The sequence below is a fragment of the Fundulus heteroclitus genome, chromosome 13, assembly GCF_011125445.2.
Source record: "Fundulus heteroclitus isolate FHET01 chromosome 13, MU-UCD_Fhet_4.1, whole genome shotgun sequence".
In the NCBI taxonomy this organism is placed as follows: Eukaryota; Metazoa; Chordata; class Actinopteri; order Cyprinodontiformes; family Fundulidae; genus Fundulus; species Fundulus heteroclitus.
The window spans coordinates 11,774,348-11,790,328 of record NC_046373.1 but is presented as its reverse complement, the minus strand read 5'-3'; the positions used below and the strand labels follow the sequence as shown (position 1 = coordinate 11,790,328).

Sequence of the window (15,981 nt, the reverse complement as noted above, 5' to 3'; positions counted from 1 at the left end):
ATCCAACAGCGACTTTCCTTGTTGAGGAGTTGACAACAATTGTTTTGCTGTCATTTGTACCTCCTGCATCGGCGCAGAAAGAGCAGATCTAGTCAACTCCATTTAATTTTTAACCGACTAGTCATGAAGGTAGAGGTTTTACTTTTGTTAAAAAGTGAAAGAGGAGTGTCGACACATTATTGTTTGGTTAGTGGGTTAAAACAGAGAAAAAAAAATTCTCCCTGTCATGATTTCTCTTTGATGAACGCAGAATGCACAACACACACACGGAGCTATTTATTGAGAGTTTATTGAAAGAAAGATGAGTAGTGGATGAGAAAACCAGAGAGGCAGGACTGGACTGGAACTGGGGTGTAGATGAAAGCAGGAGCTGACGGACCGGAGAGAGTTCTTGGAGATGTAGGGCTGCAGTTATCCAGAGAAGCAACGCGAGACAGTTCTAGGGAGCGCAGGGCCGCTGGAGTACAGGGGCAGCAGGAGATCCAGGCAACAAAGACTGAGGGAGGCTTTTGTAGGGAGGCTGGCAGGTGGAGTGAGTTCTGACTAATTAATGCCTAACAGGTGTGACTGATTGCTGAGGGAGTGGTGAGCTGAGTGAGAGGAGGAACTGAAAAATAACAGGAAAAAAGCCAGACCAAAACTAAACCATGACACTCGGTATTTTAGAGAGGATATAATAGGTTTTCTGATCCATACTCCATTCTGGAAGGTGGCGGTAATGCACCTATAAGTTGTTTGCCAACCGCCATTAAAAAAAACAGAAGAAGAAGAAGAACCATGACACTCCCCTGTTATTGTTTCAACATAGCAAGACTGCCCATATGAGGAGAATCATGTCTGTTTAAACTCCATTCACAACATTCACGCTCTTTTTTTGCACCTTCTAAACAAGTGAACGGCTCTGTGGTCCTTTCCAGATTTTATGACAAAAATACAATTTGCTCTTATTGTCGTGTCGTTCATCCCCAGAAATTCTGTTTGCTGCCAGCAACACTCACGCATTGAGTCCATTCCAGCTGTCTGCTTTATTCTTGTAAAACATTTTGTTTCTAGATAGACCTACTTGAATGGATCAAATGAAACAGACCCCAAATGTACAAATAATTGCTGAATAAAGTTAAGACCAAAATTATTTATGACTCTGATTGCTCTTCCTGCTGCTCTGTTAACACGAACTGCAGCAGGAATTACTGAGGGCCTCAAGCTGTGAAAGAAGCTGAAACGGCTCCGCTTTAGACTGAGCTCTGAATGGACAGCGCTGTGAACGGATCATCCGCAGCCCAGATGGGCTTTGTTAGTTTTTTGTGTGAGGAATGCCATGTGTGGCGTGTGTGGTCAGGGAAATGCGTGTCACACAGACATTGTGGGACAGCTGAGGGCTAATGTCACTCAAACATGTGGATGCTAATGGAAGAGTCCAACCTGTTTAGGCCGTTAACATGGAACTATTATGTGACCCACACACAGATCTCAGCTGGTGCCTAATTTATCAAGCTTTTCTTGACTCAAAGGTGAAGGCTGTCCTTTTTTGAATAACTGCACATGTGCAAGACCGTCTTACCTGTCCGTCCGTTCCTCAGGGGGATCGCGTGAAAAAAAATCTCCCGAATCCATTCTGATCTTATTTCTTTCTACTGAAGCCTTCCTCTTCTTCTCATAAACTTGTATGCAGTTTGCTTTTTGTGACTCTCAGACATTTTCAAAGTATACAGAGAGAGCAGTTGAGATACAATGGCTGGCTAATGCTGAAGCTAACCGGATACATAAACACTGGAAGTATGCATGGGCAACCAGCAAGCGAAAACCAACAATCAACATGCACGCACACTAGCGTTACGTGAGCGCGTCAGAATGATTGGCATGTGGGACAACCAATAGATAAGGCGAAATCCCCGGTACTTGAGGAACAGAGGGGGATGAGAGGAGGAACAAAACTCTGACAAATTAGACTGGTAAGAGTTTTTACAGGCTTGGAGCTCTCACAGAGATCTAATTTTTAACCTCCTTTTTCTGAATAAATATTTTATTCATAACTGTTAGGACGATTTTACCCGGTATAACAAAAAGTGTTTTCCTAACAGGATTACCAACTATATTTAAAATTTTCATAATAATCATCCTTTACTGTCATTGAATCACACATTAGAACGAAATGTGTTCTCTGCTTTTAACCCATCCCTTGGGGAGCAGTGGGCTGCCATGTGCGGCGCCCGGGGAGCAATCTGGGGTTAAGGGTCTTGTTCAGGGACCCAGAGTGCAGGCACTGGGGATCGAACCGGGTACTTGCAACCTTCTCAGAGCGCAAGCGCGCTGCTCTAAACACTAGGCCACCACTCCCTCTTATGTAAACGTTGGCTGGTAAGATGTGGCTTATTCTTAACATTTCGAGTTAAACAGCAGTTCTTTAGGCTTAAAAGTTCAAACTGATGAACTTAATGACGTTTAAAATACCTTAAAGATAGAGTGGACGATTTTTCTGGAGATGTAGGTAAGAAATGCCCAAGTCACTTTTTGAATTACTACGCATGCACAAGACCATCTTACTTGCTCTTCCACTTTTCAGGGGGATCGCGTGAAAGAATCTCCCAAATACACTCTCAGCCATTTTACAAAGTATACGGTGACAGCAGTGGCCATACAATGAATGGCTGAAAAGCTCACTGGAGTGAGGACGTCACAATGAGAGGCATGTGAGACAGCCAATAGATAAGATGATCCCCTAAACTCAAAGCTTCGGTCATGATGATAAGCTAAAACTTCTCTTATGCAGTCATATCCAATAATTTGGAATAACATTAAAAATATACTTATTTCAGTAACTCGATTCACCAAGTGAACACACATTATTTATTACAGACTGTTTTCAAGCCTTGTATTTCTGTTGAAACTATATTTAGGAATATCACATTAGAGCAATAAAAACGTTTTGAATTATCTTCAAAGACCCCCAGCCTTTGATTCCACAAAGAGAGACTTTTTTTCTTTGTGAGTCACTCCTCAAGTCTTTCAGACATTAGTATGTAGTTCGGAAGATGTCTGACTGCCTCCCAAGAGGCCAGAGACCTCGAGAATTTATGGCATCGGTTGATTCTAATTGACCTTTGGGCCAAGCAGAGGTAATCGAAAGGTCAGAAAGAGAGGTAGGATCTTTTGTGGATTTTAATGAAAACTTCTTTTGATCATTTTATATGGATTTTCTTGCTTTTCTTGCTCATTGCCAAGGCACTGTGGGGGAAGAAGGGGTGTCTCATGCTGTACTGCACCATGTTTAGACTTTGTATTTTCAGTTTTAAAATAAATTGTGTGTGGAGGTACATAATCTTTATCTGAAAGAAACAGGTCACATGCTTTTTTTTCTCTTAGTCTCTGATGAAAAGATTTATTTAGGGCATCTTTTGAAGAAGGGATGTTTAGTACATTTCCAGCCTAATATGCACTCTTTGCTTCCTTATGTTCTAGTTGAATGTATGTCAAAGCACAATTGTTTAAATCTCAATAAAGCCCCACTTTCATTGTACTGATTGCCCCATGTACTTCTGAGCCCACCTAAAGGGCTAAAATAAAGCCTTGCTTAACATATTCATTTGTGAATGTTGTCAGTGTGAGCAGTAGGGTCCTCATGGAGTATTCTCTGACTCTAAGCCCTCAGCCAGGGGGGTGTTTTGAATCAATAAACCATTGAGTGTAAGAATCAGCATTCCCCCTGAGGTTGGGCATCTGCATACCTTCGCTCAGGCACATTCTCAACAAGCCTGTCCAGCTTGCCAGACTTCCAGCAGCAGCAGTGAAGGGCCCTTGGGGCTGAGCTGGAGGAAAAGCAGCCCGGAGCTCTTCTGCACTAAGGGCCTGGGGGCCTGCAAGGTGGGACCACAAACCAGATGGCAGCCGCAATACCTGGAGAGGAGTTAATTAGAAGAAAGCCGATAAGGAAGTTCGGTTTTAAACTCAATTTTCAGATTTAAGTCAGATTTGAAAGATATTCAAATAAATTCAATAGGTCTATAGTACATTATTTCTTCATAAAATGTTGAAAATGCCAAGATAATCATAGATACTAAGCTAAATCTCAACTAAGTTATTAAAAAACAATCTTATGGGGAAAAAAAAATCTTAAACTATCATCAATCACATTATATAATTCATGTATAGTGGAGAGTAATAGCATTACCCTGCCAACCTGAGAAAAGGGGTTAGGAGATTTTTTTTTTTAATCAAAAGTATACCCTTAAATATACCTATTGGATGAATTTTAAGGGGTGGCTGGTAAGTATGTATTTTTCAAGAATTTAAATAAAGCTTATAAAGTAAAAATGTGCTGGTAGATCTGTGGCTCTTATGAATAAAATTATACAAATGGACATATACACAATTGTTTCAATTTAACACAAGCTGCAGGTGTATACATTCATATATAACATATATCAAAAAGAAGTTATCAAATCTGTTCCCTTATAAAATGGGACGCTGGCCAGACAAGGACGTATGTGTGCTCGGAGACTTTTCACTTCCATGTGACTCCATGCTGCTCTGTAATTGGTCACTTAAAGTGGCCTATCAGTACTCTTTGAGCCATTCTTCATCCAATCTGATTAGTTAATGCTACGTGTCAATCATAGGCGCACAGCTGGCAGCTAAGATGAACGTCACTCAAACATATGGAAGCAAACGAAAGAGTCAGACAAGAAAAAGACACGACACAACGGCAACAGCAAGAACAACCTGTAATAACTTAAAAAACATTAATTTCACAAGGCTTTTGCTGGGGGGGGGGGAAAGTGGATGAAGTGATTTCGACCAGACAGACCAGACTTAAAATTGCTGCTGCAGGATTACGTTCATCGATGGATTTATTTTCAGGTTGAGATTTTATTGTGCTAGAGGTCGTTTTAATCAACAACCTCCATCACATTTACTTGTGGTGGGTAGAACGTCCAGAAATTTTACTCACGTAAGAGTACATAACAATACTACTCATGTAAAAGTAAAATGTACAATGCAGTAAAACTACTCTCAAAAGAAGATTTTTTTTTTTTTTTTTTCAAAAAAGTTACTCAAGTAAAGGTCACAGAGTAAATGCAAGTACTTACTACCCACGTCTGTGCTTTAGTAGAGATCAACTTCTATATTCTATATAGTAGAGCACAAATTATGGGTTAGGTGCAAATTTTGGTAAATGGTTTAAATCAAAATATATTTTATGACATCACTCACAACTATGAAATAAAACACTACAGAGGCCCTTTTACTTCAGTTTTCAAGCTATTGTTTCCTAAATACACCCACTATTAATTTAAAGAGGATGGGTGATACTTTTCTTGCAGAGGGGGTCCTTATAAAATCTTTATGTTCTTTCTGAGATAAAGCACTTAAATCCTTCATCCTCACCTATTAAAATCACTAAGCAGTAATACTTCCTCTGAGTGACCAATGGTAATAACAGCAAAAGAAAGGACCAGTAGATTCCCCAGTTTTTTTGTAAGCCATAACGTCATACTAGGCCAGCGTTCTCCTGTGGCTTTCCCCTCGTCTGCAGCCTTTTCTTGCCTCCTTATTTTCTTATTATCTCCCTCTCTCTGTCTTTGTCAGAATCTGCCCTGCTCCCCACTCCCATTTTCCCACTGTAGTGAGTTGGGAATTGACCATGGGTTCACAAAGCTGCACGAACTCGCTTCACCCGAGGGTCTGCGGTATATCAGTGCTGAGTTTTGAGGCAACACAGTGGGATAGTGCAGCACATTTGTTGCTTGAGTCATTCCAGATAAATATTCCCTTACTGACTCAGAAACAATGAGTGTTGTTTACAGGAGAGCTTGCTTAAAGGTTGGAGGAATTGTCATTAGTTTGAATCGGTCTCAGACTAAAAAAATCCTAATCTAATTTCTAAATACATTAAAACAGGGGTGTCAAACTCATTTTGGTTGAGGGGCCGCATACAGCTTAATCTGATCTGGAGAGGGCCACACGAGTTAACTCATTGCAAGATTAAATAGAACTAATAAATGTGGACTTGTTGATTTTTATATTAAGTTAATTTCACTTTTACACAATATATTATGAATAACCTCAGCATTTTTAAGAAAAGTATGTGCAATTTCAACAATATGCATTGTGCATAAGAACTGATCACAGTGATTATACAATGTTGAAAAACATTTATTCACATTTTTTTGAACTTAAAAACACTGTCCTGCATGACAAAATACATCAAACAGATAAAAATTAAGAAATTATTTGAATTTTTCCACACCTGAAGCTTAATCTGCTAATTAAAACACAGCGCCCCTCGTGGAAAATATAGGAACTGCATATTTTCTATTAAACAAAGTACATGTTTTTTTCAATAATTGTTTTATCATTCTCTTCCTTTTATCTTGTCCACTTGTGAAAGTCAAATCTGATGAGCTCTTTGTGGCATCTTATTGCCACATTGCCAGACAGGACACTGGAAAAAAAAAATAAAAAAAAAATAAATATAATTTTTTTTTTATAATGATAATGCATTTAGCTACAGGGCCGGACTAAATTGTTCGGCAGGCCGGATCCGGCCCGCGGGCCGTATGTTTGACACCCCTGCATTAAAAGATTTAGAGCAACTGTTGATGATCCAGCCTGTTTTTTTTTTTTGTTTTGTTTTTTTTATTCGGCTTGGAGTTTTAAAGGCAAACAAATGGCTCTTTATGCTGCAGTTGTTTGTAAATGATCTGAAGGTGTACTAACTTCTAGCAATAAAGCATAATAAGCTTTGTAATTTTATAACACATTTTAACGTATTCTGGACCAACCTCAACAAATAAAATGCCATTATTTACGCCCAGGAACAAGCAACAGAGGCAAAAGCTACAGAGACCATTATGAAGATTAGTGCGAACAATTACAGTGTTCCCCTTTGCATCTTTCATTGTCACTAACAAGGAGATGAAACTGAAGAGGCTGACGATAGGTCATTGAAGAATACTTTATAAACCTTGACTTTTTTTAATACCCTATCAAATAAAAGTAAAGAGGGGCCAGGGATCATGTGGATATTGTAGTGTTTAAGAGGACAGTGACCTCTGAGTCTTATTGTATAGCTGCGATTGAAGCCCGCAGCTTTGATTACAGTTTCAGACCGCATGGCCTCATCAGACAATAACTTGCGACCTTGACATTGTCCTCGACAAGCCTGCCGCTGACGTGTTTTCCAGTGAAATACAACTCCATTACACTGGATTCCGCTGAAGATTTAATTTGCCTTACTCTGAACCGGATAAGATGATGACCGTGGCGCTTTGCTGACGCGCCTCTACGTAAATCCTAAATGCAATGAGGAAAGTTCCCCATATTTGTGCCTCTCTTTCCCAAACGGCTTTGTCAAGGTAGGGGAATTATTCTTGGAACGTCCCGAGAATGCTGATGGAGCGGTTAGGCTCGGTAAGCTTGTAGATCAGTGTTGTGGCTCTTTAATAATTAAGCATTCGTTAATGGGACCGCTGCCTGCCGTCAGATTAAAACTTGTCGGTACTGACACACGTTATACAGCAATTGTACACACGTGCTCCGATCATGTGAGCAGGGGGTTTACTTTTATCCCTGTGGCTCTGTTTTTGAAAATCATCTTGACATCACAAAAAGAATAAAACGTGCCAACTTGGGCACCAGCATGTTATACACACAGATATGTGTTCATTGTCGAACCATGGTCTTCCATCGTGGTCTAGGACACTGATAACGGCACAATGAAGGACAAACTGTCAAGAAAGTGTGATTTGCATTCTGGTGGATTCTGCTGCAGCCCCCCCGCTACTCTAGTCTCTCCTCGTGTCTCCTCGTGTGTGTCCCCCTCCCCGCTCCCCCAGCTCGGGCGCTGCAGCAAGCATCGGCATCCGTTGAGCTGCAACGGAATATTGCAGTGTGGCATCACCGTGGCAACGGCCATGGTTCTTGACACCTACGACGCAGAGAGCAGGACTGTCGATTCATGAGACACACATAACAGATCGGGGGGGGGGGGTTACTTCGATACGTTTGTTTATCCAGAGGAGAAAAATGGATCCGTCCACGTAGGACTGGGTGCACTGGGACGGAGGAGCATCTGTGGCATACGTGCGCACAGATATAGTTATGCCGCTTATTTTTAACCAGACTCGCAGGTTTTGTCTCAGCTCACTGCCTCTGCTGCCCCCACCTGTATGCGCTGAGGTTGAGAGGAGGAGAGCGAGGGAGGGGGAAGGTCGAGTGCACACAAGAATGCACTCACCTGTTGCTGATGTCATCCCGCTGTAGCTGCATGCCAAAGTTTGACTCACAATTCAGATTCACTGTAGTATTCTTTTTATTATCTTTTTGCAATGAGGAGATGACAGGGCTGTCTCTTGTTTGTTGCAGCCGAGATCGTTGGGTTCTAGAGGTTTTACTATGTATTATTAATCCTTAAAATATTTATACGTCTTGTAGATTTAGTTTTAAAGTATTTTTTTATCTACTTGGATCTATTGACTGGAAGGAGTACGAAGGTATTAAAGTGACCCAGGAGTGACCTGAGAAAGAATTATAGATTGAATAAAGTACTGACTCAGGGGGGCTGAGTAAGTTGCACACCACATGTTTGTCTGTTTGCAAAAGACATTTAAAAAAAACACCCTTTTATTTCACAATTATGTACTGCTTTGTGTTTATCACAGGAAATACGTCGGATTTTCTGGCTATGATGCTGGAAAATGTAGAAAAATACCTCTTGCCTCAAGTGTAGGGGTTTAAATATCTCGGGTTTTTGCTCACAAGTGAGGGGCCGCCACGGGTATCTATAGGGTGCTGTTGTGGTGAAGAGATCCGTTCCCTTTCGGCTCAGCTCTCAATTTACGGATCGCTCTACGTTCCTGCCCTCCCCTATGGTCACGAAATTAGGGTCTTGACCGAAAGTTCGAGATCCCGGATACAAGCAGCTGAAATGAGCTTCCTCCGCACTCCCTTGGCGAAAGGGTGAGGAGCTCAACCATTCGGGAGGGGCTTGAAGTGGAGCCACTGTTCCTCTGGAGATGTCTCCTGGCTGACCAGGGAACATCTCAGGTTGCCCCCAGAAGAGCTGAATGAGGTGTCTGGAGAAAAGGAAGTCTTGGCATCTCTACTGAATCTGCAGCCCCTGCGACCCGGTCCCAGATAAGCTGAAAACCATGAATACGAGTAAACGTAGTTTGACAGCCAAAACCTGCTTTCAGTGTGGCTCCGAATTTAATTACAACATTTTTATGCTGTTTAGGGAACTACTAATTACACTACAACTGCTTGTAACTGCTCCTATTGAATCATTTCATAATTTATATATATATATATCACAATTGCATGAGTTGTGAAAATGTGACGTGTAGCAGGGGACTTTATATGATGTAATGGCGTGAAATAATCAGATGTCATTTTGCAAGCTGCCACTTACTCAACCGCGGTGGCTGCTGTCTTTTACCTGCCTGCCCTGTCCAACAGCAATGTCTCACTTACATTTATCTGAGTGCTCTTCCAGAATTGCTGTGGGACTCTCCTGCCTTGTTGCCGCAGGTTTTAGGATTTCTCACATTCGGGTCTCTCTTTTCATTTAATGTCCTGTTTCTTTTTTCTCCCCTCTGTTTACTTTATTATAGAACTGACTCTCTTACATTTCCCTCCTTTCACCATTCTGTAAGATGTTTCTCTATCATTCTGTTATTTGCAGCTCCCTCTCTATCAGCACCTCCAGCTCTTTTCTGGTTTACACTCTCGCTCTTTTCAGTTGATGATCAAAACCGGACTTCGGTGACAAAAGCTTTTGATTTTGCTGTACCTTATCAAATGAAATTAATATTTAAAATTCAAATCTATTTAGTTCATAAAGTATTTGTTTAACAAAAGTGCTGCACAGTACTAAAAAAAGATCAAACCAATACATAAATGATTATAATTTAGAACAAAAAAAAAACATTAAAAGCAGAAATTAATATACTACTGAGACTGAAAGGATTCAAATGAAAACAGACACTGAAACAAATCAACTCACACAGTCAAATGCCACTGAAAATACGTGTTTTTAAAAGACTTAAAAACTGCAAAAAAAAAAAAAAAAAAAAAGCATGTTGAATATTTAATGGTAACTTCTTCTATAAATTTGGAACCACGACTGAAAAAGCTCCATCTCCTGTGAGCTTCAGTCTAGAACTTTGGTACAACCATCAGAAACTGGTCAGCTAATCTAAGGGCCCTTGGGAAGAAAAAAGTCAGAGAGACACAGAAGAACAAGACAAGTAATACATTTAAAGTCAAGAGAAGGATTTTAAAATCAATTCTTTGCCACACTGGCAGCCAGTGGAGAGACGACAGAACAGGTGAGATATGACTCTGTCTGCACGAACCGGTCGAAAGACGAGCAGCAGCCTTCTGAAGGAGAGAGGTGTGAAAGAGAGGCCCCTCAATAATGTAGTGGAGTTGTGATAAAAGTGTGGATTAATAACTCTGGGTCATGTTTTGACAACACTGGTTTCAGTTTGGCAACCTGGGGTGAGATAAATAAACTTTTCTGCTAGTCACTGACGAGCTGTTTATTGAACTTGAGATATGAATCCAGGTTTTTTACAGCAAGAAGTATAACCTGTTGCTGGACATAGTGTGAGGTGTGGAGGGGTGTGTGACTAAAATTGAAAATTTTCCAACTAGGACACATAGGGAAATATTAGGGAAATATGCGGTGATAAGAATTGTTCACAAAGTTAAAGTTTTGCCACCATGTGTTGTTGTATGTTGACAAGGATATATAAAGTTTTCCTTTTGTTTTATTACCTATTTTTTAAAATTAAACAATACAACATATGAGTACCTTAAAACAAATATATTGTGGGGAAAATGTAAAAAAACAATTGAGGGTATGGTGAAATGTCAAAGCTATGGTACTCTATTGGCTAGAAGGCCCCAAGTGCATAACCCATTTTGCTCCTTGCGTAAATCCATCCATGGCTTAAAGCCCCTGGACCAGTTCATCATTGCTTTTGCCCTTTAACATTGTGCATCACCCAAAGGCTTCTGATCAATGTTCTCCTTGAAGGGTGTTTTGATGGCATTCTTCACTCTTTTCAAGTGTTTTACGCAAAAATCTGATGGTGCCCACTCCCTCAGCGGAGCCGTCTGTGAAACTCCCGAAAGTTTGTGATGACACCATATCGTTGGTCTGATCCATGACGGTGATGAGTCTGCCTACAGGCAGGGCCACCCTTCTTCGGGACATGAGATGGTCCTCACTCATAGACACTGTTCAGAATGAGGTCCAGCAGAGACTGTACTTCCTGGGGAAACTCAAAAAGTACAACCGTCCACAGGAGCTGCTGGTCATGTTTTTACATCTCTGTGTTGTTCGTCTCATCAACAAACAGAACAGGTACAGATTATAATGAACAATTAGTTCTGCAGAGAAGATCATCTGGGCTGACCTTCCCTCCATCCAGGACTCGAACAGGTCAGGAAAAGGGCCGCTAACTTCTCTGCAGACTCCACACATCCTGCACACAAACTCTAGACTTCAAGTTGTACCTTCAGTCTGGCGCTGCGTAGCGTTATTTACAAAACCAGCTGCCGGAGAGGCACTCTGTCTCCCAGGCAGTTATTTGCACCAATTCAACCATGTCTTACTCTTTAAATTTATGTATACATCTTTACAAAAAAAATCTATTTAACTTTTTTTATTCTGTAAATTTGTACCTAAAATGTTTTCATTGAGAACAAAGTGAAACTGAAGTTAAAGTGCTTGTTAATGTGCACAAACGTGGCAAATAAAGCTGATTCTCATTCTCTTTTTTGAGGGGCAATCCCACACATGAATGATTGCAGGAAATTTCCTGTCAGTGTTACATAAAATATATGGTAATATTCACCATTTTTCTCCAGACAGTCCATTTTCTGCATCTTTCAAACGGTCTGAAGGTGGCTTCTGTTTGATAAAATAACTTTACCAGATTCCTCGGAGATCTGATCCTGTATTTTTCTTTAGAGTCTTTACTCTATTGTTGCCCTTTATAAAATGGTCCTGGCACTGGTAAAAACATAGTGAAGGTATATTTATAAATTTTGCACTTGCAAAGTTTATTTGTGTTTTATCATTAGCTGGAATATTAGTTGTTTTTATTTTGTGGATAAGCATTATTGAAGCATTTTTTCTAAATTAAGTTTTATATATTTGTTAATATGTTTACTGGCAACTTTGTTAAAATCTAATACAACAGGTCTGCTATACATTTAAGTTAAACATCAACTCTTCATTTTGAGTTGTTTTTTTTTTTTTAGTTAGGGACTGGATAATTCTACTACGTTCATTATTTGCATCATGGTTGGCAGTTGTCTTGTTTTGTTGCCCCTTGTTGTTTGTGTAACTGAACTGTTTATAATAACTACATGCTAAAATATAGAAGAAACCTCTAAACAGTCATTAAATATACTTCTATGGAAGAGCTAATCAGTTTGCATATTTTAACATGTGCACTATGAAGATCGAAGTTGTGGGCAAAAAAAGGAATGGGAAGTGCTGTATAACAATCACAAAATGATCTCTTTAATAGCTAAAGGTTAGTCTTTGTTTCAAATGCAATCAAAAATATTTTAAATACTTTTCAATGTGATTTCTATACTAAGAAATTATTGGACCCTGTCATGTTTTCACCATCCTGTACAATTCCACAGACAAGCAAGTCGAGGTGGCCGGGTGTGAATACTTCCTGTATGGTTTCATCAGTATCTTATTTCACTATCAGGGCACCCTTTGGAAAGCAAGTGGGAACGGAGTTCGGTTTACATTGCCTTTCATTAAGTTGCCATTTAATTGGAGACTAAGCAAATATATTTGGTGTCTCTCAAGATATATATGATGGAAATTCAATTAGGCCCACTCCAAGTCTTTCAGAAGGTACAAAGATTTTTTTCAAGAGTGATTGTGTTCGGAATACAAGATGAAAACGTGGCACGACAAACACATAATTATTTATTTAGTGGAAAGAAGAACAATGTCTTTGTGGCATCTTCCATGCAGGTCCAACAGTGTTGCGGTGGCGCTGGAGAATGGTGCTTTGAGCCTTCTTTGTTCTGGTTAAGCAAAGCACTGACTGAGATCAATGCTTTTCAAAGTAAACATGGGTCATTAAGGAATACCCACCACCCACCTAGGGCTCATCTCATCGACCACCTCTGGAGGAAGGAACGATGGAAGGATGAGAACAAAAGCAAACAGAGTACATAGCACTGACACATGGTTTGAATGCAGTGTGAACATCTAAGACTGTTTGACTGTCCTGTTAGGGGAGGTCTTCTGTATCATTTCAGCTATAGGCAGGGAATTGGGACTCCAAATGCCGCTATATTAGAATTGCAGTACGCGTAATTAAATATGCATAACTTACAGTGCTCTAGTTTGTTGCTGCATTGTTGAGCGATATCAGTTTCAATGACGGTGATTGCAGTTAGAAACTCCCAAAATCTCTCTCAATATCTCTATGCCTCGTAACAAACAAAATTCCTAGCGGCTACATGTCAGAATGCCTGCTTGAAGAAGTGTTAATCGAAGGTAGAATAACTTTGGTAAAGCAAGGCAAGGCAAGGCAAATTTATTGTATAGCACATTTCAGTACAAAGACAATACTTTACATGATGAAAATATAGGAAAATAAAAACGGAATAAAAGCAAGTTGGAATAAATATAGAAACAAAAATAAACATGGGAAATAGAAACTAAAAGCAAATATTAAAAACAGTTGGACTACAAGTTTAACTAATGATGTTTCAGTAAAACAGTTTAACTAGAACAGTCAAAGTCAACCCTAAACAAATGTTTTAAATCTGATTTAGAAGAACGTCAAGGATTCCAGCACTTTTACAGTTTTCTGGAAAACTGGTAGCCTGAGTGCTGGTCGGCCTTTTATGTTTATGCATTTGACCTTAGAAATAAACGTCTCTGGAACACTTTCCATTTACACTTAAATGTATTAAGGTTGAATCATCATCTTGCCATTGTCTTTTGTTTTGTTGCTGTTTTTTGTTGCTCTCAGCATTCTCAGAGAAAACACCCCCCAGTAATACTACCAACATAAACTGGCAACTGAACGATCAGGTGTGAGCAGTTTCCAAAATGTATCTAATCTATAAATTGCCATGACACAGGAGAAACCACTTATCTTTTAACTCAAACATCTAAAAAAACATATTTAAAAATGTATCAGACTTAACAATTATTCTTTTTAGTCTATGGAAATATGCAGCCAATTGCGCTGTAATCATCTTGAGTTTCAAGGAGGCTCACTGTGTGTCACAAATGGTGCTTTTCTTTGAGTATTGCATGCTATTTATCTGTGGACTCACCCCCCCCCCCCCCCCCAAAAAAAGTGTTTGCATTTGTCACCACTTAAGGATGCTTTTAACTCTCCTTTGCTGATTATCCTTCAAGAGAAGAAATCACCTCAAACTGCACTGCAAACACATCAATAATTTATTTCTCTCTCATGTTATGGGGGGGGGGGGGGGTGGACGATAGCCCAACAGATTTGAATATATTTGTAGTTAAATTAGAAGCTCATTGAAGAAGTACTAAGTAATAATGACACCTACTATAGTGCTTTAAATCAGAACGACATACAAAATAGATAGCACTCATACTCTCATATGATTGGCTCAGGAACCAGGAAGTAAACACAGGCTACACTCTGCAGCGAAGCAGAAAGGAGAAAATTTGAAAGCAATTTTGAAAGGAGAAAAGGTTGACTAAGGCATTGTTGATGGAGAGCATTGATTGTTTATAGAGAATGTTACTTCCATCTCAGGTTACAAATGAGGATGGTTTTGTTTAATTTTACTTGTAAACGTCTCTCTTTTGTCCTTTAATTTAACTGTAAAATGAAAAATAAGCCACGACTAACAGCAATTTATATTTTAGTCACTGAACTACATAAAATGAAACACAGCTCTTCTTATTCACTGACATGCACCAAATTGTGTCTGTGTGTGCATATTATCTAAAATAAACCAGGCAAACGCAACACTTTGAGTGTAACTTTTAGAGGCTGGATGTCAGAAAATGAGCGATGATTACGAGCTACTTTCATAGTGTGTCACAGTGTGATCTCTCTTACTGTGTTGTGTTAAGTTAAGTTAAGTTAACTTAACTTAACTTAAGTTAAGCCAGACAGATAAATAAAATACCCTGGATATGTTGCCCTCAAATATGTTTCCTGTGGAAAACTTCTGGATATCCAGCCAGTCGCCAGATTTCGATTTACTCATGACCTCTTAGCGATTTCATAAGTTACATCAAGCATATTTGAAAGGTTACAGATTTTAGCTCTCTAAAGACACTTCCATTTGTCTTGTGAGACACAAGAGGTTATGATATGTGCTTCGCTGACAGTGTTATCAGGGAATCGCAGAGGAAAGAAAGCACTCTAAAGACTCCTTTGGAGGTTCAGTGTTTGTTGACACCATGGCTGGTAAATTGGTCATGTGGTCGTGCATGACTGAGCCTGTTCAATTGAATCTGTCGAAAATGGATTTAGGTGGCAGCTTTTTGCCCCGTTTTACCTCCTCGCCACCACGGCTGCCAGACACGATGCTGTCGCAATATTGTTTTCTCCCTCCTCCTCTCGGCTTCCTGCAGATCGCGGCCTTTCTCGCAAACAAAATTAGCACAGGCAGAGAAAACTCTCCTGACCTCCATCACCTTTCTCCCCCCCACCCATTCTTTCACTTCTTGTGTCATACCTATTTTTTTTTTCTTCCTTGTGGCCACTTTCATTTCCAGTCTGCAGTTGCAAGAGAGCAGCTGATTGAGCTTGAAGCTATACAGCTGATCAGTTGGGTATTTTTAAAATGAAAAGTAGCGGCAGTGTCAATCATTTATGTGTTTACTCTTCAAACATGTCTTCAATAAAAGTTTGATTTACTTTGTTTCAATTAAAACATTTTTTTCTGTCCGAACCAAAACTGTGTGGTCAGTGATAAAGAGTTTCTCCGAAC

The 15,981-nt window shown here is 39.8% G+C and overlaps 2 protein-coding genes across 2 annotated transcripts in view; both read left to right on the top strand.

Moving 5' to 3' along the window:
* Positions 1-7,961, top strand: part of LOC105937545 (gamma-aminobutyric acid (GABA) B receptor, 2) — a 204,806-nt gene extending 196,845 nt beyond the window's left edge. Inside the window, exons 14-15 of the mRNA XM_036145868.1 lie at positions 3,736-3,861; positions 7,836-7,961. Of these exons, the coding sequence (XP_036001761.1) occupies positions 3,736-3,861; positions 7,836-7,961 (252 nt within the window). The remainder of the gene's footprint in view (positions 1-3,735; positions 3,862-7,835) is intronic.
* A 3,210-nt stretch (positions 7,962-11,171) lies between these two features.
* LOC118556518 (gamma-aminobutyric acid type B receptor subunit 2-like) overlaps positions 11,172-15,981 on the top strand; it is a 92,946-nt gene continuing 88,136 nt past the window's right edge. Inside the window, 1 exon segment of the mRNA XM_036145867.1 lies at positions 11,172-11,321. Coding sequence (XP_036001760.1) covers positions 11,172-11,321 — 150 coding nt within the window.